This window comes from Stenella coeruleoalba, assembly GCF_951394435.1.
Source record: "Stenella coeruleoalba genome assembly, chromosome: 18".
NCBI classification, from domain to species: Eukaryota; Metazoa; Chordata; class Mammalia; order Artiodactyla; family Delphinidae; genus Stenella; species Stenella coeruleoalba.
In genome coordinates, this window is record NC_137164.1 from 50,785,829 (window position 1) to 50,812,004 (window position 26,176).

Consider the following 26,176-nt stretch of genomic DNA (forward strand, 5'->3'; position numbering starts at 1 on the left):
TCTTTTGTGTCTCCATACAAATTTTAAGATTTTTTGTTCTAGTTCTGTAAAAAATGCCATTGGTAATTTGACAGGGATTGCATGGAATCTGTAGATTGCTTTGGGTAGTATAGTCATTTCCACAATATTGATTCTTCCAAAACTTTTTATTTTTTATTTTATTAAAGTATAGTTGATTTACAATGCTGTGTCACGTCCTGGTGTACAGCAAGATGATTCAAATATATATGTATATATGAATATATTTCTTTTTCAGATTCTTACAGACATAGAAAACAAACTTATGGTTACCAAACAAAGGGGCGTTGGGATAAATTAGGAGTTTGGGATTAGCAGATACACATTGCTGAAAAAGAAATAATAATCATCATCATGGTAGGAGGGAGACGCTCAGGACAGAAAACCCAATGGGAGAGGAGAGGGGCTCAGGCCAAGAGAGCTGAAGGAGGAGATGCTCTCAACACAGTGCCCAGCAAAACGAAAGGAGAATGTGCCAAGAGACCAGGATGAGGAGGCACTAATGCAGATGGCATTACTACCCGGCTGGGAGGCAGGGCACAGCAGAAGACAAGACTTCCTAAGGTCAGTCTAGGGGGAGAGGCAGGACTCAGGCCAGCCTGCCTGGGGTGGAAAACGGCGGCAGCGAAGTGCGGTTCTTACCTGTGTGGCAGCTCAGGAGGATCCGGCCTGGTGTGGGGTCGGGGCTGTGAAGAGCAGCGCCTGGCCGGGATGCTGGCCTCCAGACAGAAGCCTGAGAATGGTGTCTGCTGCTGGGCCGAGACTCTGGAGTAAATGGCAGCAAAAGTTCAGACCGCTGAGTCCTGGAAGCACTAGGAAGCAGATGGCACGTTGGAGCATTCTGGGTCTGGGCAGCCTCTTCCTGGTGGGGCTACTTCTTGGCACGTTTCCCCTCTGAACCACGGTCTGGGTTCGTCCGCTGACCGGGCCAGTGCATCTTGTGAGTCCCGTGGCGGCCTTGCTTCCGGGTGCACGGCATCAATTTTGGCCCTTCTGGGCCACCATCCTCTGAGGTCTGAGCGGGAACCCCGGCTGCCTACGAGGTCAGAGCCTCTTCACCTGCACACCGTTTACAGAGGGCAGGTCAGTGTCCCCAGGGATGAGGAAAATGGAGGCTGCAGTGGAGGAAGCTTTCATGCTGCCGAGAAGCTCAGTGGTGCCGGGTCACTGGAGACTGGCGGAATCTGGGCAACAGGACCAGGGGTGCCAGTCCTGCCGGTATCCATGGCAGCAGGGGTAACCTCGTTCTTAGGCCCACCGGCCGCCTCACTCTGCAAGAATTCAGACTGCTGCTGCTTCTCTCCTCCTCCCAGCCTGACTAGGTGGCCATGACGCCAGGTTCTCAGAAACAAGACACTTCGCTGCTAACTCCGGCTCAGGTGGAGCCTGCGTTAGCGGAGCGAGGAAGCTGGGCGGACTCTGGTCGAATCTTCGCTTCTGATTGGTGAGCCGGATGTCGCAAGACTCTTCTGTCTTCCTAGAGCGGTCCAACCCAGATCCTTCTGGCCGCAAACGGGAGAGTGTGCACCACCGCTTTAGAATCTGCCCGGGACTGGTCGGTAATATGAATATCCTCAATCTTTAAACATAGCCCCAAAAGTGTGTGACTGTGTGTAGGAGGGTCTTGCTCTTTCGAGTGACCCCAAATCAGCATGTCAGCATCATTCTGGTGGCTCCAACTCAAGAAATCACTTAAAAGAAATACCGCACTGGTCAGAAAAAGATAATCCCCTAGCTAGGTCGTCCTCATGGAATCCGGTCAGAACACCGGGTCTACGGATGACCCCACAGGAGACAGCCCTGGGACTCCTCCTGGCATCTGGATCACCCCCTGCCGAAGTGGTATCAGTTTAAGAGTTGAAGTTTGGCCTTCTGAAAGGTGAGAAATGGGATGAGGGCCACGCTGTTCTTGAAATGTTCGGCACTGCCGCCTCTGTAGTTCCCAGGCACTAGTGGGAGTTTTAAAAATTTAGCTCAAGATGTTGAATATGGTTCTCCGTGCTACACAGTAGGACTTTTTTGTATATGTGTGTGTGTGTGTGTGTGTGTACATGGAAGAGTGTACCTGGGGTTTTGGAAGTTTGGAAGACTGCTTCGGCCCACCTGGCCCACTGAGGCACAGGCAAGGATTGCCTGGGATTAAGAGTGGTACTGCCCTTAAATATACAACATTTGTATAGATTACATAGTAATCTAGTAATGAGTGTATGCTAATTTATTTGACCTTGTTTCATTCTTGGCCACAGATGTCTAGTTTCTGGTAATATAAATATGTTCTGATGCACAGACGTTAAGTTTAATATTTAGACATTTATTTTAGTTATTATTACAAAAAGGTTGCATGTTTAGTACCCAAAACAGAAAAGCAAATGTAAGAAAACTTGCACCTGAATTTCCACACACCCATAGGTAACTACTGGAAATGTTTAAATATATGTTGGCAGAATGGCCATTCACATAAAAAACAAAAAAACCCCAGATACACACACACATATGTATATATAAACAAAAAAGGCCTACTATGTAGCATGGGCAACCATATTCAACATCTTGAGCTAAATTTTTAAAGCTGGGTTTGCCATGTAGAAAAGGCAGAGTGAGGAGAGGGTATTCCAAAAGAAGGGAGTGCTATGTCCAAAAGTAGTACAGAGTGATGAGGTACAATAATTGTAGTTCAGTATGGCTGGAATATGTAAATAATAGGGGGGAGCAATGGACATGAGGCTCAAAAAGAAGATAGCAATCAATCATGAGGGGCTCTGCCTGCTGTGAGATTTGCTCATCTCTTGGTGACGGATGAACTTTGAAGGATGTTTTTTAAGCAGGGAAGGGGCAAGACTAGATTCATATTTTCGAAGATCATTTTGGCAATCATCATCATGGAGTTACTGACTGCTTGCTTTAAATACATTATTATGGTTAATCCTGAAAATCACAGTGTGAATGAAATATCATTATTTTCCACATTTCACAAATAAATGATTAGGGAACTTGTCTAAGGTCACTCATCTATTAAGTGAAAAAGCAGGGATTCAAACCAGGGCAGTTTGAACTAAGCTCCCTCACTTCTAACCACTACATTTCATTGCTTCAGAGTAAATTCTAGTGAAGTGTGGGTGATCAGGGATGGTCAAAGAGATTATTGAAATAAAATAGGTAAGAAAGTAGTTGATAAGAAACAAATCAATTCAAGAATTATTTAAGAGTAGAGTTTCCTAGTACCTGATTTTGAATTGGGTCCGCCAGCATTTGAAATGTGCGGGAAGTATGTTGAGAAATATTTTATATTTTTAAGTAAAAAGTATTATTATTGTGTTATGATATAACTTTTATGCAAATCTTCTTGCTCATTCTCTGGGGCTACATTGTGATCACTCAGCTTCTTTGCTGTGTGGTTAGCTTAAGTATTACTGTACAATCAGTGCAGATCACTATGGCCAACTGTGTTATTTTGAATTTATATGAGCTTCTCTAATATGAGGCAATGTATAGACACACTATATCATTAAAATTTTTCTTTTCATAAATATTCATGGTTTTGTTCAGCTTTTATCTTTCTCATAAAATGTGTGTTCCTTTTGGGAAAGAAATATTTGGTGGCTTTAATAGGCTGGCTACCCTAAATCAAGTAGTTTGTTCAGCACTTCTTGCGATCATTAGCAACACCTGCAATAGTTTGTTGTTTTGAAAGTTACATTTGTGTTGTAGAAGTACTTTTTCTAGTTTTTTATAGTCAGTAGATGTAATTTTAAGTTTATGTATGAAACACTAAATACCAAGAGTGTTTAAATATCTGGTGATCTGGTTTCCTTCTGATAATTCACTACAGCATGCCTTAAATAATTACATCTAGCTCTGGATAGCTTCCCCTCTAACTCAGTGAAAAAGGCAATGTCACATGACCAACCTAGACATTCCAGCCTACCTGTTACCCATTGTCTGACCAGTCTTAGCTTCTACCTCGTACCCTTACTCCTTTCTCTTGGTTACAATGACTGCCTTGCTTTTCCTCAAACAAGCCAAAAACGCCAGGCCTTTGCAATTGCTATTCTCACTATCTGGGATGCTCTATCCTACAGTATGCATGTGGCTGGCTCCCTCACTCCCTTCAAGCCTTTGCTTAAAATCTCTCCTGATGAGAAAGGCCTCCCACACCACCCTACATGTAGTACTTCTTTCAAAATTCTCCTTCTTACCCTGTTTCATTTAGGTTCATTGCACTTATCCTCACCAGATATATTGTATTGATACATATGCAAATGATACACAGTGCAAATCCAGATGCCAGACTCGTGGGTGGTATAGTCTCTGCCCTGATTTCTAGGCCCTACTTACTTGCTCTTGTTTCTCTAGTGATACAGTTTTATAAAAGCTCTAACCATCATCGGTTCACATAGATGGTGAGCACCCCTGTTCTGAGCTTCAGCTCACGGCAGGGAGAACTCACTGAAGCTCCAAGTTTTAGGCTGTGCGTTCTGACATAGTCTCATCTTGTAGGTGGCACTTTTAATTTTTATTACCAGAGCCAACACTGTCAGCAGTCTTTACGTGTTTCCAGTTTTGGAACCAGCAAATTCCACCTACTGCTTTGTATTTCTTTTCCATTTATGATCAGGAAATTGTACATCTTGTCTTTGAGAGTGGTTTTAACTTTCCAGTTTCTTTTACTTTGTTTCAATTAAAATTCATATGGGAAATGGGTATGAATTTGTGAACTTAATTAACACTGCTCATTGTTTGATAAGTTGGAAATGGCAGAGATATTTAATTAAACTTTTTTATTCTGAATATCACAGCTGCTCTTAGTTAGGCAAGTGGTTCTGTGGCACTTGGATAGGCAATGAAATAGAGTTTGGTATAATTCCTCCATAAAATAAAAATAGGACAGCCTAGTTACTTTTTGAAATACATAGTGTATTGTATATACCCTGTTCAATGCAAATATTTGCCTACTGAGGTGAATGGCATTCTATTTCATTTTATTTATTGGAGACCTGGGCTGAATATTTCATTCCCTCCCAAAGACGAGATGTTCTCAATGTAACATTCAGGGAGCAGGACCAAATATGCTTTGAGTATGCTTTGGAACCTTGTTATAAAAGATTAATGATCTTTCATTCAACAGGTTTTTTTTTGGTTTTCCTTCAAATGTTCACGTGACCGATAGCTTATCCATGTGCATTGTACGTTACAAATGAACTTGTCAGAAAAGGAATTATAGATGTCCGGGAACCAGAGATAACTTAACCTCAGGACCCATTTCCCATGCCCCACCCCTGGATAATGTGCAGAGTGTTCTTTCGTTAGGAAGAAAAGGTTTTCATTATTGTCAGACAATGATTATTGTCGTAAGTTAGTCCCAGGATTATAGAGATTTTTACATATTTTAAGGTTTACTTTGCTTTTTTGCTGGGAGTAATACCATTGCAATAAATGCAATGTGAGTGGTTGTCCTTAAGCTCCTAATGTGAGAATAGCATGTTTGAGGACATGTTTGTAATGGAAAACTAAAGATCATGGATTGGATTGCTCTCCAAAGGGGGATGAAAGGTAGAATGGTTGCAAACACCCTCCACCCAGAGCAACTTTATTTTAGAACATTTCCTGTTTCTCTGAAGTTGACAGTTACAATTTTACATAGCATGTTAGCCATCTTTAAACAAAAATTCAAATTGTTAAACAGCTCTCATTATTGTACAGAATTTTTAGCAACAAAACCATGGGAAAAAAGTATTTCATGGGTATAAAATAGGAGAGGCAAGATTGACCAAAATTGAGATTGAGTTAAATTAGGAGATTTTCTCTTATTCAATAAGCCCAAACTTTAGATGCTCATAAAAGAAGACGATGAGGACAGTCCAAACATGCTCATAGCTCCCCACATACACTGTTAATCAGGGGAGAGTTGTCAGACCGGGAGACAGAGGAGTCAGGAAAAGGGAACCTGGGATTCCAGGCCTCCTAAATACAGTGGCTGCTCCACAGTTTTCTGAAAAGAAGGGCTTAAAGCTGTTTTTGTATAACACTTTTTTCATTCAATATAGAAAAGCATCAGTTATCCATATCAAAGATTGTGGGGAGTGAGGCTGTTGGAGATTACAGGTCCCTCACTTTCTTCCCCCATCTAATGCCACCAAGTGCTACTAGCTGTAAACACAACCGAGCCTGAAAAAAAAGAGTCTGTATACTTTGTGTCCCATAAGCTGTCCTTCAGTCTCACTCACTGAGTGATAAGAAAATGCAAAAAGCCTGTATTGACAAGTTAAACGTTTCAGCCAGTCTATGAAACAAGACAAGAGAAAGATGTCCGAACTTGGGGCATCTGAAATATGATCTTGGGAAGATTAAAATAGTAGGTCAGGGGCTTCCCTGGTGGCGCAGTTGTTGAGAGTCTTCCTGCCGATGCAGGGGACACGGGTTCGTGCCCCGGTCCGGGAAGATCCCACATGCCGCGGAGCGGCTGGGCCCGTGAGCCATGGCCACTGAGCCTGCGCGTCCGGAGCCTGTGCTCCGCAATGGGAGAGGCCACAACAGTGAGAGGCCCGCGTACTGCAAAAAAAAAAACCAAAAAACCGTAGGTCAAGCCACAGGCTGTGTGGGTCACCACCAGTGCAAATGAGCAGATGCAGGGTGTCCTAGTCCTAAATTGCTATAATAGATAAGGTTGGCGTAAAAAGCAATAAGCCAGTTTTATAAGTATTCAGATGCACCAAACACAACCAAAAATGTGAGAGAAATATCTAATAGACTTTTTTTGGAGGTAAGAATGGGATTATATTGTTTAAATTGGGACCAGATGAAAATCAAAGTGTTCTCCTGCCTAAATGGGAAAGGTTTCAAAATAAATTTGGTAACTCAAAAATAAAGATTTTTACATTAGACATGAGATAACTCTGAGATAACCAATGAACTAACTTTCTAATAAATATAGATTTAAAAAAATTATCAGTATTCTTGACTGCTTGCATGAAATTTTTGTTTGTCTTAAATAATTTTGAAATGGTTCTTTATTCATAAACTTGATGCAAGTTTACAAAATTTACTGTACATGGCCAAATAAATCTGCAATGAAAAATAAGGTCCCCCCAAAAAACTCAGAAAACAAAGCATGGGGGGCTTGGGGTGGGGGTGTGATGAATTGGGAGATTGGGATTGACATGTATACACTAATATGTATAAAATAGATAACTAATAAGAACCTGCTGTACAAAAAATAAAATAAAGTAAAATTCAAAACATAAAAATTAGAATTACCATCTGATCCAGCAAAATTCCGCTTCTGGTTATATACCCAAAACAATTGAAAGCAAAGTCTAAAAGAGATACATGTTCCCCCATATCCATAGTGAAACGGGAGGGAAGGGGGCAGGGCACAACCTAAAAAAAAAACAAAACCAAAAAAACCCAAAGCATGCCAAATGTGCAGCTACAAAAAGTATCCACAAAAAGCTCACAGTTGCCTGTCATTCATGAATAATTTTGAAAATAAATACTTTTTTTAAAAAAGTCTTTTATTAAAAAAATTATTTATTTATTTGGTTGTACCGGGTCTTAGTTGCAGCAGGTGGGCTCCTTAGTTGTGGCTCACTGGCTCCTTATTTGCAGCACATGGGCTCCTTAGTTGCAGCAGGCAGGCTCCTTAGTTGTGGCTCCAGGACTTCTTAGTTGTGACATGTGGGCTCCTTAGTTGTGGCATGCGAACTCTTAGTTGCGGCATGCATGTGGGATCTAGTTCCCTGACCAGAGTTCGAACCAGGGCCCCCTGCATTGGGAGCGTGGAGTCTCATCCACTGCACCACAGGGAAGTCCCAAGAATATATATGAAATAACTAGTAAGATTTAGACTCTGTTAATTGGAAATTTGATGGGCTTATTTTAATGGCCAAGGATGCTGGATTTGTCAAAGATCAGTACTGAAATCTTTTAAATAAGTATCTTTCACTAAATATAATTGTCCATGTTTAATTATCACTCTTTTCTCCTTTTTGAGAGTCTGCTATGATCAAGGCACAGCATAAGGGAGCACAGGCTCTGTAGACAGACCTGTTGTGTGACCTTCAGCAAGTTATTTAACCTCTCCGTGCTTCATTTTCTTATATATAAAATGAAGATAATAGTACTTATTTCAAGGACTGGTAAATATTAAAAGTTTTAATATGCTTAAAATATACATAAGGTGCCTGGCACATATATATAAGTGTTAAATAAATAAGAGCTACAAAGATAATTGCATTTTGGGCTTCCCTGGTGGCGCAGTGGTTGAGGGTTCGCCTGCTGATGCAGGGGACGTGGGTTCGTGCCCCGGTCCGGGAAGATCCCACATGCCGCGGAGCAGCTGGGCCCGTGAGCCGTGGCCGCTGGGCCTGCGTATCCGGAGCCTGTGCTCCGCGGCGGGAGAGGCCACAGTAGTGAGAGGCCCGCGTACCGCAAAAAAAAAAAAAAAAAAAAAAAGATAATTGCATTTTACCTTCACATATTTTATTTAAGTTTTTTTATGAATATTTTCGTGTATACTATTAATTACAATATTCCTGTAAAATGACCATTGTTAACCTTATTTTTTGAATATGAGACAACAAAAGAGGTTGTTCAAAACCAATGAGCCAATAAGAACCAAATATAGAAGCAGAGTTCAGGCCCCCTGGTTCCTGCTCCAGGATGCAACTCCCTGTCCCTTGAAAACTGAGTTTTAATTAAGTCTAAGTCACACACACACACACACACACACAAAATGTGAGAGAGAACTTTGGATAAGCAAGGAAAATAATCTCACTAAGAATGAACTTCAAAGAAGATAAGTCGTTATTTAAACACGGCCAAAGAAGTGGACAGAGCATAAGGAGGAAGCAGTTAATCCAAAGGAGTCCACCAGCTTGTTTCATTTTATTTCTTAGTATATTGAGCACAATGTCCATCTGTGGCTAAGGAAGAGACCCAAGCCCTGAGTCTGTGCTAAGGGGATCCTGAGTCTGTGCTAAGGGAATCTTGAAGGTCTTCCCCAGGGTGGTCAGTACTTCGCTGCAAGGCAAATGGAGCCACAGACCCCGATACCCGCTGGGTGAAGGCAAGGCAGTGACTGTTCATAATTAAATCATTTGTAACCCTTTATCTTGTTTTGGTTCTTAGAAACAAATCAAGGACACCACTAACAATGTAAATTGGCCTTTGTAGTCTTGCCCTCTGGTATAATTAGCAGATGTCTGGTCATAAGGCAGACCAGTGCAGGAAAAATCTATTTACGTAATGAAATATGCTATTTCCACATTCTCTGGAAAGTGCTTCTTCAAGTTCCTGTGTTCCTCTTGTTGAGATGACTTGGAAAGGGGGTGTTTTACCATGTTGATTCCAGCATAGACTCCCCGGACCTGGAGTCTTCAAATTATAAAGGAACATTTAAAAAATATCAACAAATGAAATGGAAATGTAATACGTGTTGTGAGCTTTCCTAAAGGAGTCTTTCCTTAGATCTACAGTCATGAAAACACTGACAGCATGGATAAAAAAATGCAACTTTAATATTCAATAAGTATAGCATCTTTTGTTAGAACAAATGTTTGAAACTTGAGGTATATGGGGAAGAGAGAGAGAGACTTTCAATTGAAAATGTTGGGAATCTTTCCCTAGTAGACAACAAAGGCAGGCCATTTTCAGATGGAAGAGAAAAAGAGATGAAGGTATGAAGGTTCAGAGACTCATAAAGGAGAGAAACACCGGGAGTATAGACTCTGTAGCACTGTCACAAAGACTTATCAAGGTCTGGAAAGCAACGTTTCAGTGCAACTTGGAATTAGAAGAGAGAGATGCTAAATTTTGTTTGGCTACCCAAGTCTTCTCTCATTTCATATGCCAAAGTACACTTCATTGAAAAAGGTGGAAAAGATTTCTAGCAGATATTTTATAGGATCTCTTTACAATAAAAAAGGTTCAGAAGTAGGATGCATAGCCACCTGTAAGCTGGCAATCTGCCAATTAATGTAAAGTTTACAATCAAATTTAGCTAGACATAAAGTAGTAAAATTTAAAGTGCAATATTTTAAAGCTAAGAATATAAGACCAATAATTAAAAAAAAAATAGCAGCTATGCTGAGATTATCACAGCCCTGGTGGTACTGCTGAAATATTAAGAGTAAGACTTGTGTCCATGATCAGTGTTGTTTAGAGTATGATTAAATAAAAAACTCCAGGCAGATTTCTTTTAAAGCTTAGATAAGATGGATAATTTTATAAAAAAATACTTCCGACTCAAATTGACCCCAGTAGCGAGAAAACCTAAAAAGACCAGTTGCCACAGAATAAAAGGGAAAGTAGTTAAAAAGCAGGTGACGTTGATGGCTTCATGCAAGACTTGCTTCATCCTCAAAAGTACACTTTAAGAATCATATAATCTCAATGTTCCTTAATTATTTGATTGCAGGGAAAAAGAGGTAAAACTTTTAAGTTTATCTAAAAATTAGTAAAAGATTTTTTTCCCAAAACTTGACAGATTTCACCAAAAAGAGAAAACTGCAGACCAAGCCCACCTATTACGATCTGAGTAAAAATCTTAGATCAATTACTAGCAAATAAAATTCAACAATGCATTAAAAACGTAAACATTCTTACCAAGTAAGATTTATTCTAAGAATTGAAGAGTGGTTAAATATTAGAAAATCCATTAATAAAATCTAACACATTAACAGAGTTATGATTTTAAAAAAATCTGGGCATTTCTGTTCTTCATAGATGCAAGAAAGGCATTGGACAAAATTCAACACCTATCATGTTTAAAAACAAAAGCACTCAATAAAGTTAGAATTGATGAATAAATCCTTAATATGGCCATGTATATTATAAGCCTCTGTTGAGCTGGACTGAGTTATATATGCTTCTCAGTACTACACAAACATTTTAAAAATTGAGGGAAAGTATTACATGGATTTAAAAAATGAAAAATAGTATTAAAGAAAAAAACTTGTTTCAATATTAAAAAATAGAGCAACAAATCCATAAGATCTTTTAAAGCGGAAGTACACTGGGGACTAGGCAGAACCTGGAGAGGGAGGCAAACCCCAAGAGAATCTGAAGTGACATCAGTAGGGCCTGGGGGCCTTCACCGGAGCTCCTCCTAAAAAGTGAGTCCATATGAGTGAAAGGGAGCAAGGGGCGCCCTGTGCCACTTGATCTTCCAACAACAATGTTTCTTTTGTTTTTTTATTCGCCTCCAGTTTTCTATAGTTTGGATGTCTCTAGAGTGATATTGATAATTTTTGATATACCGTTTTTCACGAGAATCAGTTTAAGGAGTGTAATGTAAAGAGAAATCCATACATTATTAATCTTAATACCCTGTCAGTAAGATCCAGGTTTGCTTCCTTCTACCTCACTTAAATATTTTTTTCCCTATTCCTTTGCTGTGATTTACACATTACTCCGAAACTTTTGTCTTCCTGGAATTCTTTTAAAAATTATCACATCTTGTCAATAATTTTTAAATATGACAATTCAATTTACTTTGTAATGAGAAACTGTAAAAGTATTTTGAGAATTTGAAAGTGATATATAAGGAAAACGTTTTATAAGTATATTTCAGTTTCACATATAACAGAAGGTTAAGGATAGCAAAGATGTTGGTAATTTTGCATCAGAATGTATGCTATTTGTCATGATTGTGTAAACACCTCAAATCCATTACTTCATTTTTCTAGCCTCTTTTGGACAGACAGACAGAGAAAGGAGGATTAACATTCCTCTGAATACAAAAACTTGGGATATTCTTTCCCTTTACTTGAGGGAAAAATGCAAACTGCATAGGAAAAGAATCAGTGGTCTGTAACACAGACATCTCATCAGGTTGACAGTTTGAGTCAACCACAGGGGCAACGCCACTGGATGGTGCATTTCCTGAGAGTGGGTACCATGTCTGTTTTAGGCACTGCCGTGTCCCTAAGGCCTAGCAGTGTGCCTGGCACATGTTGGATTAGTGATTTTGGATGAATGAATGAATGAGTGTTAATGATTTGGCTAAGTTGACAACCTTTTCCTCTTAAATATTCTCCCCATGCCACACTGAAAGTCACATGATATAACCTTCTTTGCAGAGGAATGGCTTTCCTCAGTCAATGCTAAATAAGTAATAGGGACTGACTACAAAATAACTCCTATTCAAGTTAGAATGAATGTCACCAAGGTTATTTGACTTAGCCATATCAAAGTTAGGAGTCAGACAAGAGTTTTCCATTTTGAGGAGGCAAATCAATGAGGAGTTAAAGTGTCTAGTTAACAAACTCAAAATTTGTAATCGAAAACTGAGCATCACCTGAAAATTGTAAGCTTTTTAAACAAACGAAGGACATGGAGGTAAATGTTTCTAATTAGATTCACTTATCTAAAATCTTTCGCTTTCCTTAGTAGCTTGACGCTCACAGCATAAGGTCAATGTGAGATTAGTGATAAAATACACAGGATTGTAGAGTTCGTAACACAGCCTGCTTGGGAGGATGTTATGTGCATGGCCCACAGGCAGGACTGTTTATTTCAGCCCGTGACAAACATGACAAATGACATGCCACTCTGACATCATTGCTACTGGTCACTAGAAATGCTGGCTGAACATCAGCCCAGAACCCAATTCCCACAGGTCCACTGCCAAACAATTTGAATAAATCCAGGCAAGTTTACAATTTTTGCTTTGGCTGAAAAGTATTTCTTTCCCTTGGCTGTCTAAATAACTTCAGAGTATTTGAGGGTGGACTGTCACCTCCCATGCCTACAAAGTACTGTTAGTCTTTTTAAAGACATCTGTATTGAAATATAATTCACGTATCATACAGTCCACCCATGGCTTTTAATATTTTCAGAGGTGTGCAACCATGACCACAATCAACTTGAGAACATTTGCATCACCCTAAGAAAAAATCCCACACTCCTGATCTATCACCTCCCCATCTTCCTACCCCAGCTCTAGGCAAGCACTAATGATTCCCCTCCCCGGCTCTGAGGCTTGTTTTTGTTGTTATTTGCTTGTTTATTTGTTTAGTGACACGCTAAACTGTTTTAGTGAAGTTTGTCTCTCCTGAAGTGTGAAACCCTGGGTGTCTGAGAGGGCACAGCCACACAGTTATCTGAGATGACAGCATTTTTAGGAGGGTTCTGTTGGAGTGTCTCCTTTCCTGATCATTCGGCCTCATGTGGTATCACACCCACCTGTTAGGCACCACTAATTACCAACTGATTACTCCGATAGTTTTTGACAATGCCCTCAGGCATAAATAGCTCTGTAGTCTGATCCGATTAAATTCAGACAAGAGTATATTTTTGAGAACAGTCTTTATCTTTTGTACTCAGGAGGGTACTTCTTAGTTATCTTTTTCTCTGTTTCTCTCTGGTGAACTAGCTGGCCTGTAGTTAAGCTTTTTACTCCTAATTAAGAGGAGCTATTGTTTTCAAGAACACCCTTAGGCTTGAACCTCACCAAACTCTATTTCTAATAATGACTTTATCATTTCCTTTGGATAAAGCTTCAGAGGTCTCTTATAAACTGCTTCTCAACCTGGGCACAATCTCTCACTCCTATTCCAGGGCAAGCTGCAGCAGTTAGCCTCTCGTCCTCTGGTCCTTTGACCTGACTCTCCTGGTGTGGAACTTCTGCTCTATGATTAAGTTGATGTCAGGGTGATTAGGACCCCAGTATTCTTGCCAGCCATGGCTGGAGAAGACCTTCCAGGTTCTAAGTGAGGGCTGGGTGAACCTCTCAGTAACTCTCAGCCAACCTCCAGTAATACCTGGAATTTATCCTCTTCAACTTGGAGTTGGAGGGAATGAGAAATTCTGGTGATGAAACCAAAGGGGGCCCTGTGGGGTGCCCAGGCACAGAGGCCTTTTTTTTTCTAAGCTCATCAGCACAAACAAAGCTTTATTTAATTACAAGTGATGTAACCTATGTACACGTTAGTTTCCCTTCCAAGTTTAACTACTAAAATTACCCTTACAGAGATTAAATTGTAAATTGTATTTCATTAGTAATTTATTAAATTTGCCTGTCAATTGACACATTCTGTATGAAGCCTTAAAATGATGTTTTGAGAGTTTATTTACAATCATTGAAAGCAACAGTTCTGTGAAACAGGTAATTACAGCTCTTTAAACTCACAACATACATATATTTAAACATTTAAATAGAAGTCCATTTTCTTCAAAAGTAATTTTCTACTGCTTTTTCATAAAAATATGAAAAGACAACATCTGTACTTTAAAAACCTATATTTAACCGAAATCAAGATTTTTCTACAAATGATACCTCTTTCCAAAAAGCTTAAAAGATATCACAAAATAATGTGATGTTAAACCAGATAATTTCGCCATGGCCTACTACTTTAAAGAAATACTGTGCAGTATTTCTTTTTAAACTTTCATGCTGGATTTCAACTGTGTATATGCTATGTAAACATACCAGATTAATCCAATTCATTCATATTTATGCAGTAAACTGTCATATACGACCAGTTACCATATAAACTGTCATACCACAATTGCAAAATGGTAAAAGGCAATCTTTATGAAAACTTAAGATTACTTTAGTAAAAGGCAACCAACGTCACTCTAATTTTCTATAAAAATTACCTCTCTTCCTCCTACCTTTTTTTCCCCTTTGAATGGTACCTTTTATAGCATATCAACACACAATGGTATTTATATCACTTTTACTTGAGTTAGCTTTTTAAATGACTTTTCTCATACACTGAATTTATCAAAAGGCACCAAGATTAGAGTCCTATGTAGTTTCAAAATTTTGTTCCTTTTTAAGTTCCTCTAGAATAATTTTTGTCATAAAAGGGTAACTTTAAGAACCAGAAGAAAATGAATGATACAACACAGTAACTTGAAACTTGTACCATCCAAAAGGTATACATTTATAAATAGATTCCTTGAACTTTTCATTTAGGACAAGAAGTCAGAACAACTTTCTGAATATAAACATAAAAATAGAGCACATTTATTAACAGTAGGAAAGCTCTGTTTATAGAGGTATTTAATCTTACATGGTAACATACAGCCAAAAGCATTAGAAATTCACTGCCAGATAGATATTCGGAGGCACTCTCCTGAAAACATGTCTGGTACATAGCACACACACAACAAAGCATGGCATTTATTTCCCAGGGAGAAGAGATAGGTTTCATCACAGAAAGATTTACTAGATTTCAGCTTTGATTAATTTTAGAGATATATTTTAAAGATGAAAAACAAGATTCACCCCTAAAATAAAAGTCTTTATATATATAATCCATTATTAATACTCTTTATGCTCTTACAATGTAAAACATTTAGAAGCTTTTGAACTCTAAAAATTTTGATCAGTTAACCTATTTGGTCTTAACACACTCTAACTTCCCTTCTGAGAATCACATTGATGTTTTTAGTCCATCAGTCCAATATGGATGGAACAATTCTATTGCTTTTTCTTCTTCTTTGGTGGTTTGGTTCATCCTCAGAGCTACTCTCTGTGCTGCTGCTGCTATTACTAGAAGAACGGGAATCTCTTCTGCATCAGAGGACGAGGGAGAGCTTGTGGAGGAGGCTAAAGATGATGAACTGGAGGAGCTTTCATCAGAGTCACTGTCCTCTGAGGAGGACGAGGTAGACAGCTCTTCACTCCCTGATGAAGAATCACTGGCTGAACTGTCACTGCTATTGCTGCTGGAACTGGTTACACTCTTAGACCTTTTTTTCTTGTAATAATAATCTGTTTTCTTTTTCTTTTAAAGCTTTCTTTAGTTCTGCTCTTCTTGAAGGCCTATGTAGGTACTTTCTTTTTCCTGTACATTCATAAGTCCAATGCCCAAATTCCAGGCCTTTCTGACATCTTACATGTTTTACAGATGGAGAAAAACCATTATTAAAAGATTTTTTGTGGATAATGAAATTAAGGAGAAAATTAGTATAAATAACAATTCTTAGTGTATTAACTCTAAAACCTTTGGTACATTTAAAGCTATTTTAAATATTCCAAGCTGTATCACTCCCTGTGTAAGAAGATGACCTTTTATTTCTGTAGCTTTAGTATCAAAGTTGGAAGAAAACTATGGCTATCTGTTGTTCTCATCTCCTTCACAGTCCAAAGTATAAAATTGTGGAAGGGGTTAGAATATTATTAGCATCTTAAAGAGACTTTAAAATATAACTTTCACTAGCTTTTCATGTAGAATAATGATATTAACTAATTTCACCTCTCAGTGTTGTAAAGATTAAGTTAAATACAAGTTCATACATGAAAGGTCAAAAAATCTGGTACCATGTCTACAGTAGACATTCAATAAATGTTAACTTTCTGTTGCTTTCTTTTTTTTTCTTTTCTTTTTTTTATGCAGTACGCGGGCCTCTCACTGTTGTGGCCTTTCCCGTTGCGGAGCACAGGCTCCGGACGCGCAGGCTCAGCGGCCATGGCTCACGGGCCCAGCCGCTCCGCCGCATGTGGGATCCTCCCGGACCGGGGCACGAACCCGTGTCCCCTGCATCGGCAGGCGGCCTCTCAACCACTGCGCCACCAGGGAAGCCCTGCATTGCTTTCTTTAGAGCCTCAGAAATGTGAACCGAGATTCATTATTTCTCTCATTCTGAGATTATTCTAAAGCCAGGTAATTGAGGTCATGACTGAAGGCAACCTCTCTGCCATTTTACAGTGAATTAAGCTGAAGTTTGTGTTGCTCTGATGATGACAGGAGAAGATTTATGTCTGTTCCTTTCTCTCAATTCCTAGCACTTCATTTTCTTTTCGATCCAAATGCAAAGTTTCACAATAATTCTGTTTTAAATTCCAAGTTGCCTGATGGTCCCACCCATCACATATAGATGTAAATTTACAGTGGCAGATCAGTTATATAAATATTCTTAAAAGCCCTTGTTGTTAGGAGACTTACATATTCATTCATCCATTCAGTTGTTTATTCAACAACTCAAATTATGTGTTAGGTGATGAATCTAATATCTCTAAGACACAGAGCCTACCCTATAAAACTCATAGTCTGTTAGGGGAGCTAGGCATTATGGCATGTGCTATGTAAGGGATTTTTACTAGGCAATTTGGGAGGAAGAGGAGGCGTGAGTTACGTAAGAAGTAAAGAAATGATCCTCCCTGCCTTATTTTAAGGATCAGTCCTTAAATATTTAATATATATTTAAGAAAAACATAAAATATATTAGTGGGGATGGAATTGGAAGATATGTGTATATGTGAGACTTTTTTTTTTTTTTGGCGGTACACGGGCCTCTCACTGTTGCAACCTCTCCTGTTGTGGAGCACAGGCTCCAGACGCGCAGCCTCAGCGGCCGTGGCTCACGGGCCCAGCCGCTCCGTGGCATGTGGGATCCTCCCAGACCGGGGCACGAACCCGTGTCCCCTGCATCGGCAGGCAGACTCTCAACCACTGCGCCACTAGGGAAGACCTATGTGAAACTTTTTGAAGCATCCGGACAGATCATATGTTTAAACCTGTAGAAGCCAGGTTACTGTTCAGGTAAGTCAATAATCTTGAATTTGGAGACTCAGCCTTTCATATGTAAAAGTGAAACTATACCTGAAATTTAAGGAGAAAAAGTCAGCGACAGGTTGAGGGCCGTGAAAAACTGAATTGAGAGAGCCTTTTTCTTAGAGTGGAAAAGGGACATCATCTACTTCAAAGTTATTTCCACATAGTTATTCTCTTTCCTCATTTATTTCCGGATGAGAGGTAGAGGAATAAAGCATATCATGAGAACTATCCAGGGAGGGACAAAACAATATGGCCAACATCTTGACCATGTGGATCTCAGGAAAAACTCTTGTCACCCATCAGCACCCTGCTTGGGAACACGCATAAGTTAGGACTGCCTTGAGGAAGACTATTAAACCCTACGATGAGTATCAGGCCAACAGAACTGAGATAGTCTAGAAGCTTTGGTCAGATTTTTGCCTAGAGCAATACTATTGACTTTGAAATTAATCTTTATAATCTTCGCCTGTTACATATGAGGAAATTAAGACTGGGAAAGCTGAAGCGTCTTGTCCAAGATCATACCATTACATGAGAGAGAGGTAAGAACTACAACCCTGCTTTTAAAGTCAGACATCATATCCCCAATACCAGGCTGTCTCATAACTGGGAAATGCAGTCTTCACTTCTACAGAATTTTCTAGTGTTATCATATTTCGGATCCCTCCCCCCCTTAATTTTACCCAATTGATTTGACACTACAAGTCCCTATACTCACAATTTTGCATACCAGGAAAATTAAAACTATTGTCTGCACTTGAACTGGTGGGAGCCAAAGAAGGAGAGAAAAAGTAGCCTCTCTTCTAAGTCTTGCATGGTCATAACATTGGAGTCACTTTAGTGGACAAATAGTGATAGAAATCCAATTCAGCATACATTGACTGAATGTTCATTAGGTTCATGTCTACACACTGTAGATACTGAAGGAGAGAAAAAATACAATATGGGAATTTCAACATGTTGTCACCCACCTGGTCTTGGTTCACTATCAAATTCGTGGAAATGGAACTCTGTGGACAGAGATGGAAGGTAGACCCTTTCAAGAAGAGATTTTTCTAAATATAATTCACCTGTATTTTGTTTATTAATATTTTCCCAGTTCCTAGCACAGTGGCTAAATGAAACAGCTCTTAATAATATTTGATGGATAAATGAGTAAATAATGCAAAATCTTTGTTTCACATTTTGCATCATATTGTATTGGTATCCTGTAATGTGTTCCCAAAAGCATCATCCCAATCAACCTCAAGATTGACTACCAGAATTCAAACTTTACAAAGATTTGCTTGACTTGCTGGTTTCATTTAATCATTCATTCAACATACTCCAAATGCTAGGAGCACAAAGATGACTTGGACATAGGCAAAAATATGGAGGCAATTAAGACATAATAGTTAAATACCTTCCCTGGTGGCGCAGTGGTTGAGAGTCCGCCTGCCGATGCAGGGGACACGGGTTCGTGCCCCAGTCCGGGAAGATCCCACATGCCGCGGAGCGGCTGGGCCCGTGAGCCATGGCTGCTGAGCCTGCGCGTCTGGAGCCTGTGCTCCGCAACGGGAGAGGCCACAACAGTGAGAGGCCCGCGTACCGCAAAAAAAAAAATGAAAAAAAAAATGATATATTATTAGAAATATATATCAAAATTGGTAGCATAGAGATTGAACCTAATGAATTTGCCTAATTGAGATTGGAAGGGAGGCTCCTTGGTCACATCTTTACTGAGGTGATAATGGAATAATAAACTGGAGTTTGCAGGGCAGGGGGCAATGGGCAAGATAGACTAATACTACACTCAGGGAGAAAATTGTGCTATTCACTTATTAACATTTATAGAGAAAGAAAATTATCCAATCGCTAGTGACCACAGAGCTAATTCATGGTAAAAGAGGAATATATTAATAACGATTACTGTTGATGACTTTTAGCTTTACGAACGTTGGCAACTTCTGGTTTTTAATGACTACATGGTAGTGTTTTTTAAATTTCCTTTGAAGGCAAACATTTTAAATGAGAAGAACCTCCTGAGGGCTGAGAATATGCCTGGTTCTAGAGTTAATATCCAGAGACAAGTTTATAGTTTGTTTCTACTCTTAAGCTTTCGATGATTTCCTAGATATTTATTTTATTTTTAAATGATTTAAAAATGAACAACAACAAAAATCCTGTGAGAGACTGAATATACAAACAGAAAATGGCCAGGCCACACGGAAAATAGAGCTCTGATCTACAACCTTTACAGCAACCCGCCCAGGAAACCTAACCACAACTTCTGTAGCATTTGGTCCCAAACAGCCAGGACTTGCTCGATAAAGGCCAGCTTCCTTAATTTTTGTCACTGCTTCCATCTCAAGGTCAACCAGAAAAAGCCAAATATGCTCCCCAAACTAATCGCATAGGATGCCCCACTTCTAGTTAGCCCACCTCCAGCTTCCCCATTTCAAAAACTTGCAGAGTAGGGGCTTCCCTGGTGGCGCAGTGGTTGAGAGTCCGCCTGACGATGCAGGGGACACGGGTTCGTGCCCCGGTCCGGTAAGATCCCACATGCTGCGGAGCGGCTGGGCCCGTGAGCCATGGCCCTTGAGCCTGCGCCGTTGAGCCTGCGCGTCCGGAGCCTGCGCTCCGCAGCGGGAGAGACCACAACAGTGAGAGGCCCGCGTACCGCAAAAAAAAAACAAAAAACTTTCAGAGTATACCTGAAGCCTTCCTTGTTTTATCAAAAACCTTTCCCTCTCCCCTGCCTGCCTCCCTCTGAATCTCTGCCAAGTGCTAGGGACGGCGGCTGACTCTGTCCCTACAGCAACCTCCAAATGAACAGCCTCAGCATATTCTGTTTGGGTGGTCTTTATTTATTTCCACATCTGAATGATGCAACAGTCTTATTGCATCTACCTGTTCCACCTACATTCGTCTTGTTTAAGTTATAACAAAATGTGTACTTTCGGTAAAAAGAGGGAGGGTCTTATTTGAAACAATATGTTGTGTTTAGAATCTGGCTGGACTGGCAGAGGTCAGAGGGGCTGGTGCCCTGAATGTCTGGCCACTTCCTAGGAGATTTGGGAGGCCCAGAGTCCCTTGTGTAAATTTCCTCTGCCCCAGGCTTCTCTCTAATGAACTAAAGGGAACACCCATCCTCAGATAAGGCAAGTAAATAGTCCATTGTTTGCTGTAAATTTAAGAGTATCTTTAGAGATTTTATAGGTTACTCTTATCTCCTTAATATTTCTGAGATGGATCCTAGGCTTCAAGGCTGGGAAAAATAAACACTAGGCATTGTGCTTCTAAAAGGGTAGAGGAGGAAAAGTTAGGAGCAGGGCAAGCTTTATTGGGAGGTAAGATGTCTCCAGGCTTAAGTATAGGCCAGAATGCTTTTAATGACAGTGGGAATTTCCCCATACTTCCAGCCTTACTTAGTACTACTTAATACAGCTGTCGCTGGGTATGGGGTGGGGGACATTAGTTCCAGTATCCCCACACACACCCTCCCCCAGTACCAAAATCCGTGGATGCTCAAATCCCTTATATGAAATGGTGTTGTATTTGCATATAACCTATATACATCTTCCCACATACTTTAATTTTTACTTAAATTTAATTTTTTTTATAAGGGCAGAAAACAGAAAAGGAATGCTCCTTTTCATTAAAACAACAACAACAAAACTAAAAATCAACCCCCAAAGCAAATGTTCTAAGAGCTTTCTAGGTGGCAGTCATTATGAAATTTCTCCCATGTGCTTTAAATCACCTCTAGATTACTTATAATAACTAATACAATGTAAATGCTACGTAAATAGTTATAAATGCAATGGAAATGCTATGTAAATAGTTGTCAGTGTGTGGAAGATTCAAATTTTGCTTTTGGAACTTTCTGGAATTTTTTTTTTGAATTTTTTATATCTTCAGTTGGTTCAATCCATGTATGCAGAACCAGTGTACTGCTTTTGGTGTAAATAAACTGAAAGGGAGGAATCAATTTCTAAGTGGAAGCTACTATATAATTACTAAAGGAATCCAAGGTATAAAGGTTCTAACAGATAGCAAGCTTCAATGTAAATGCAACCGGATATTGATTATATTAGGAACATTTGAAACTTTTACAATGCCTTCCAACTTCTTATAGGGCCAGATAGCATTAGGGCAGTTCATATTGGAAGTGTTTCCTCAGGAAACCAGGACAGATAGAGTGTGAAGAGCCAGCCTAAGAGGCTGGTGGCACCTGAGGGGTCCTTGTACACATATTCCCTTTACTCACTAACTGGGTGTAAACTTTGTAATGCTTTTTTTAATTTTCAGGGAGCGTTTTTTTTAAACTCTGTAATTATTCTATTTTTTGTTGTTGCTGTTGTTTTATTGGGCGCCTTTGTCTTCAAATTTAGCCCTAGTAAAGACTTTCTTTGTCACTACCAAGTATGACAAAATTTGAATATATTTATTAAAAAAAAAATACTTTAACATTGGACCAAAGTCTTTTAGAATGTTAATACAGCCTCAGAGCTTTAGTTCTTAATTATACTGTCAATTAAATTCAAAACAAGCTCAGCTAGGGCCTACTGTGGATGCCATGCTCTATGAGATGAGGGGCTATGTCAACCAATATGTACACAAATAATTACAAAGTTGTGCAGAGTGATAAATGACATCAGAGATGTAGGAACCAACGGTTGTGGCAATCCAAAGGATGACAATATTACTGTAATAGGGAAGAACAAGTCTGACTCCATACTGGATCTGCCTCTTTTACTTTAAGCTTTGTATTGTACTGCCTTTGCTACAAGTTAATCACTAAAGGGATGTTGCCTATAGCTTAATGTACACATAATGGCCCATCTCCGGAACCCTGCTGCCCATGCCTGAGTGTTAAGCTAAAATACTTTTGTTTAGCTCACGGGAAAAATCCTGACCGGGCCCACCTGTAAATGTCTATAGGAAAGAAGAAATTAACACATCCCCTCTGGAGTCTGGGCAGAACCAGGAAATATTTGCAACAACTAACTACCTTTTTTACTTTACCTCCTCACCTCCCCCTCTTTGTTCTATAAAAGAAACGAGCATCCAAACCCAGGCAAGATGGTTCTTTGGGACACTAGTCCACCATCTTCTCGGTCTGCTGGCTTTCTGAATAAAGTCGCTATTCCTTGCCCCAACAATTCATCCTTCGATTTATTGGCCTGTCATGCAGTGAGCGGTACAAGCTTGGACTCAGTAACATCACTTCTGGTTGGGACACACTGGGAGCAAGCGTTTCCAAAGAGGTGATACTTAAATTGAACCTGAAGGCATTGGTAGGTTTTGAAAGACACTGATGGTAAGGATATTGATAGCTGGGAGTATAGCCATGGGAAAGGAAATTAGAAATCAGAAGGAAGAGTTTGAGCCAAAGCAGAGAGCTTGAACGGGCCAGAGCAAGTTTGGAAAAGAAACAGTTGTCAGCTGTCCAGGACACATGGACTGTAGGAAAAGGAATATAAAGCCAGGGTGGTAGATATGGTTCTTATTATAGCTGGAAAAATCATGTGAAGATTTAGTATAATACTATAGGCATGGAGGAAAGTCACTAAAGATTTTTATGCAGAGAATTAACACGATCAAATTTGCATCTTAGAAATACCGTTTTGTGTTTTAGGAAGATGTGCTACATTCAGATTAGACTTATGATAGATATGCATGATAGATTTTGATAAATATGCAGTGATTTATGAGTAGTGATATGCAGTCATGAGAAAATGTGGTAAATCAGCATAAATGCAAAGAACATTTAGGCCTTGGAGGTACACTAATTTTATATATTTATTAGGACATATCACAAGATTATTTATAGTGCTTCATAACTTGTGCTTTTAAAAAAACAGAGGGATTTGAAATTAATCTTCTCTGGATTACTGCCTAAGTGGTTTTAAGAAAGAACAACTTGAGGAGCAGCAGCTTCTTGCTTTTATAAGTTGTTAATTTTTCTGAAGTATTTATGAATCTAGACCATGTGAAGATGGGCTTTTGGCACTCAGATTTGCCATTGCTCAGGCCTTTCCACATGCCCTGGAAAACTGAGTGAGAAATGGGGAGAATTTTTCTCTTATGCAGGTAAAATAAAGAGAAAAATTAGACTACTAATCAACTCTAGTTGAGTAATTTTAAAATCAAGGATAAGAAAATGCTAGGCGTTGGAATTTTGGTCATGTGAAAGAAAAAAGTAATAAAATGTAAACATTTTACTCATATAAACACCAACTGTGCCAGTCACCAAAACACTGAGTTCCTCTGATTTCCCATGGCAGGTTGTGATGACCCCACTTCCACTGAGTTTCCTCTTTGGTCAGATCTGATACTGTTGAAGAAAGAAGGGAGCTCTGGATCACACGAGTCTTACTGAGTCTTACTGAGCAACACTGAGTGGATCTACTCTGAAGTTCAAGGTCCTAAAGAGATTAGAAGTAAAGGCTTTAGGTACTTTATTCAGGATTCTAGGAAGCCCTCTATTTACAAGGTGGTTGGAGTGTCAGAATAGACCAAAACTTCAGAATGATTCATAAAACCTTTACGTAAAATATCCCTGGCTGGAAAGATCTGGAGATCTTATGATTCTGGTGTTGGGTTCTCACAGCCCCTGAAGACCTTCCTTTGCTCCTCTTTTATTTATTTATTTATTTATTTTGCAGTATGTGGGCCTCTCCCTGTTGTGGCCTCTCCCGTTGCGGAGCACAGGCTCTGGACGCGCAGGCTCAGCGGCCATGGCTCACGGGCCCAGCCGCTCCGCGGCATGTGGGATCTTCGCGGACCGGGGCACGAACCCGTGTCCCCTGCGTCGGCAGGCGGACTCTCAACCACTGCGCCACCACAGAAGCCCTGCTCCTCTTCATTTAGCCTGGCTACCCTTTATCTCACCCTTCCTCCCAGTAAATCAGCCACTTGCCCAAGGCCTAGGCTGACCGCTGGATATATTCCAGCTGCTAAATGGGGTTAACCTGCTCAGCCGTGCAAGTGGATGAGGAGGCCTCCAACTGGAGCATTTGGGTCAATTATATCTACTTTTACTCCTTTCCTTGCCATTGAATAAATTTACTAATTGTAGTTCACTTAGAAAGGCAGCCTTGCTTTTACATTTTTGATAGTCCAGTCTCAGATGGTGTAAAAAACTATTAATGGGAAATCTCTGTGCCTGCCACTCAATTTTGCTGTGAACCTAAAACTGCTTCAAAAAATAAAGTCTAGGGCTTCCCTGGTGGCGCAGTGGTTGAGAGTCCGCCTGCCGATGCAGGGCTCACGGGTTCGTGCCCCGGTCCGGCAGGATCCCACATGCCGCGGAGCGGCTGGGCCCGTGAGCCATGGCCGCTTGGCCTGCGCGTCCAGAGCCTGTGCTCCGCAACGGGAGAGGCCGCAACGGGAGAGGCCACAGCGGTGAGAGGCCCGCGTACCACACACACACAAAGAAAGTCTATTAAAAATTATTAACACACCATGATAGCACTTTTAATCATCTGTGATAGTTTTCTTTTTATGACTTTGATGAAAATCATCCAGTAAATAACTACTGCTCATGGATGTATATATAACCATATTGCCATCTGTCAGGGGCTGTCCTGGGAACCAGATTTTATGATGAGCATTTGTCCTAAAAGACAAATGGGTGCTCTTCACAGATCAACTATACCATTTGGCAATGCATGGAATTTAGTTTTCCCTTGCTGTTAATGGATAGAACAGCAAACCAAGAAAGTCAATGTATTTTTTCCTTCAAAATCTGAATGAAGAATTTCTTAAACTTCTTGGAAAATACTAACAAAATTAAACTGTTGGCAGGAAAATTCCTCCAGATCAGTCAAATTCTGTTGTTTGTAATTATATCATTGTAATTGACAGTGATAAATATCTTTGAAGATCTGAAGTGCTTGGTATAATTAAATCCTGATAATGATAAAACAGCATATTATTCATACACTGTCTCTAGTGGAACAAGTGGGCCTGATGTACTGAAACAAAAGATATCAGATGATTCACTGATTTTAGATTTGATTTTAAACTGGCTGAAAGGTTTTGATGAAAGATAAGTATGACTTAGAAGAGGAGGAGCCTATGTGCTGTTCTCTTTTTACTGCCTCCACAAGAAAAACTCAGATAATTATAAAATGAATAGACCTCATCAATTTCCACTCTACCTTTTAATCAAAGGACTATAGCAGATATTGAAGCATATTCATCTGTTTTCTAACTTAAATGCGTGGTTTAATCAGAAGCTACATTGTGGTTCAAAATGGAAATAAAGAATTAGATGATATATTCATTTCTTCATATAAAGGACTATTATGTTATGAATAGATTCCATACTGTAAGATAGCATAGAAGTTAAAAACTGGCAGGACACATTAGGTCATTTGGTTGATCTCCATACTGAGGACAGCATTGTTTGGTACAATATACATTTCAGTGTTTTGTAATGTCAAAATATTCTAAAAGACTAAGTCCAAGCAAAAATATCTTGTAACCCTGGAGTTGTGAAGTAACTCAAAGTGATGGGAGATTAGATTACTTCTCAAAGCACCATCTGTGCCCAAAAGTCTACTAATGCATGAAGAAGTCATTGAGAAAAGCAATCGTTAGAAGAATAAGAAATATAAAACACTGCCACAGCAGAATATGGAGCTGGAGAAGGCAATGTTTAA

General features: G+C 39.7%; 1 protein-coding gene across 1 annotated transcript; it reads left to right on the forward strand.

The window, feature by feature from the left end:
* Nucleotides 1-305: 305 nt before the first annotated feature.
* LOC307176610 (uncharacterized protein) lies at nucleotides 306-15,732 on the forward strand (the record flags this gene model as incomplete). Its single annotated transcript, XM_079902941.1, has 2 exons — nucleotides 306-1,897; nucleotides 15,489-15,732. Exons 1-2 carry the CDS (start codon nucleotides 1,767-1,769, stop codon nucleotides 15,730-15,732), a joined length of 375 nt encoding a protein of 124 aa, XP_079759067.1. The 5' UTR covers nucleotides 306-1,766.
* Nucleotides 15,733-26,176: the final 10,444 nt, after the last annotated feature.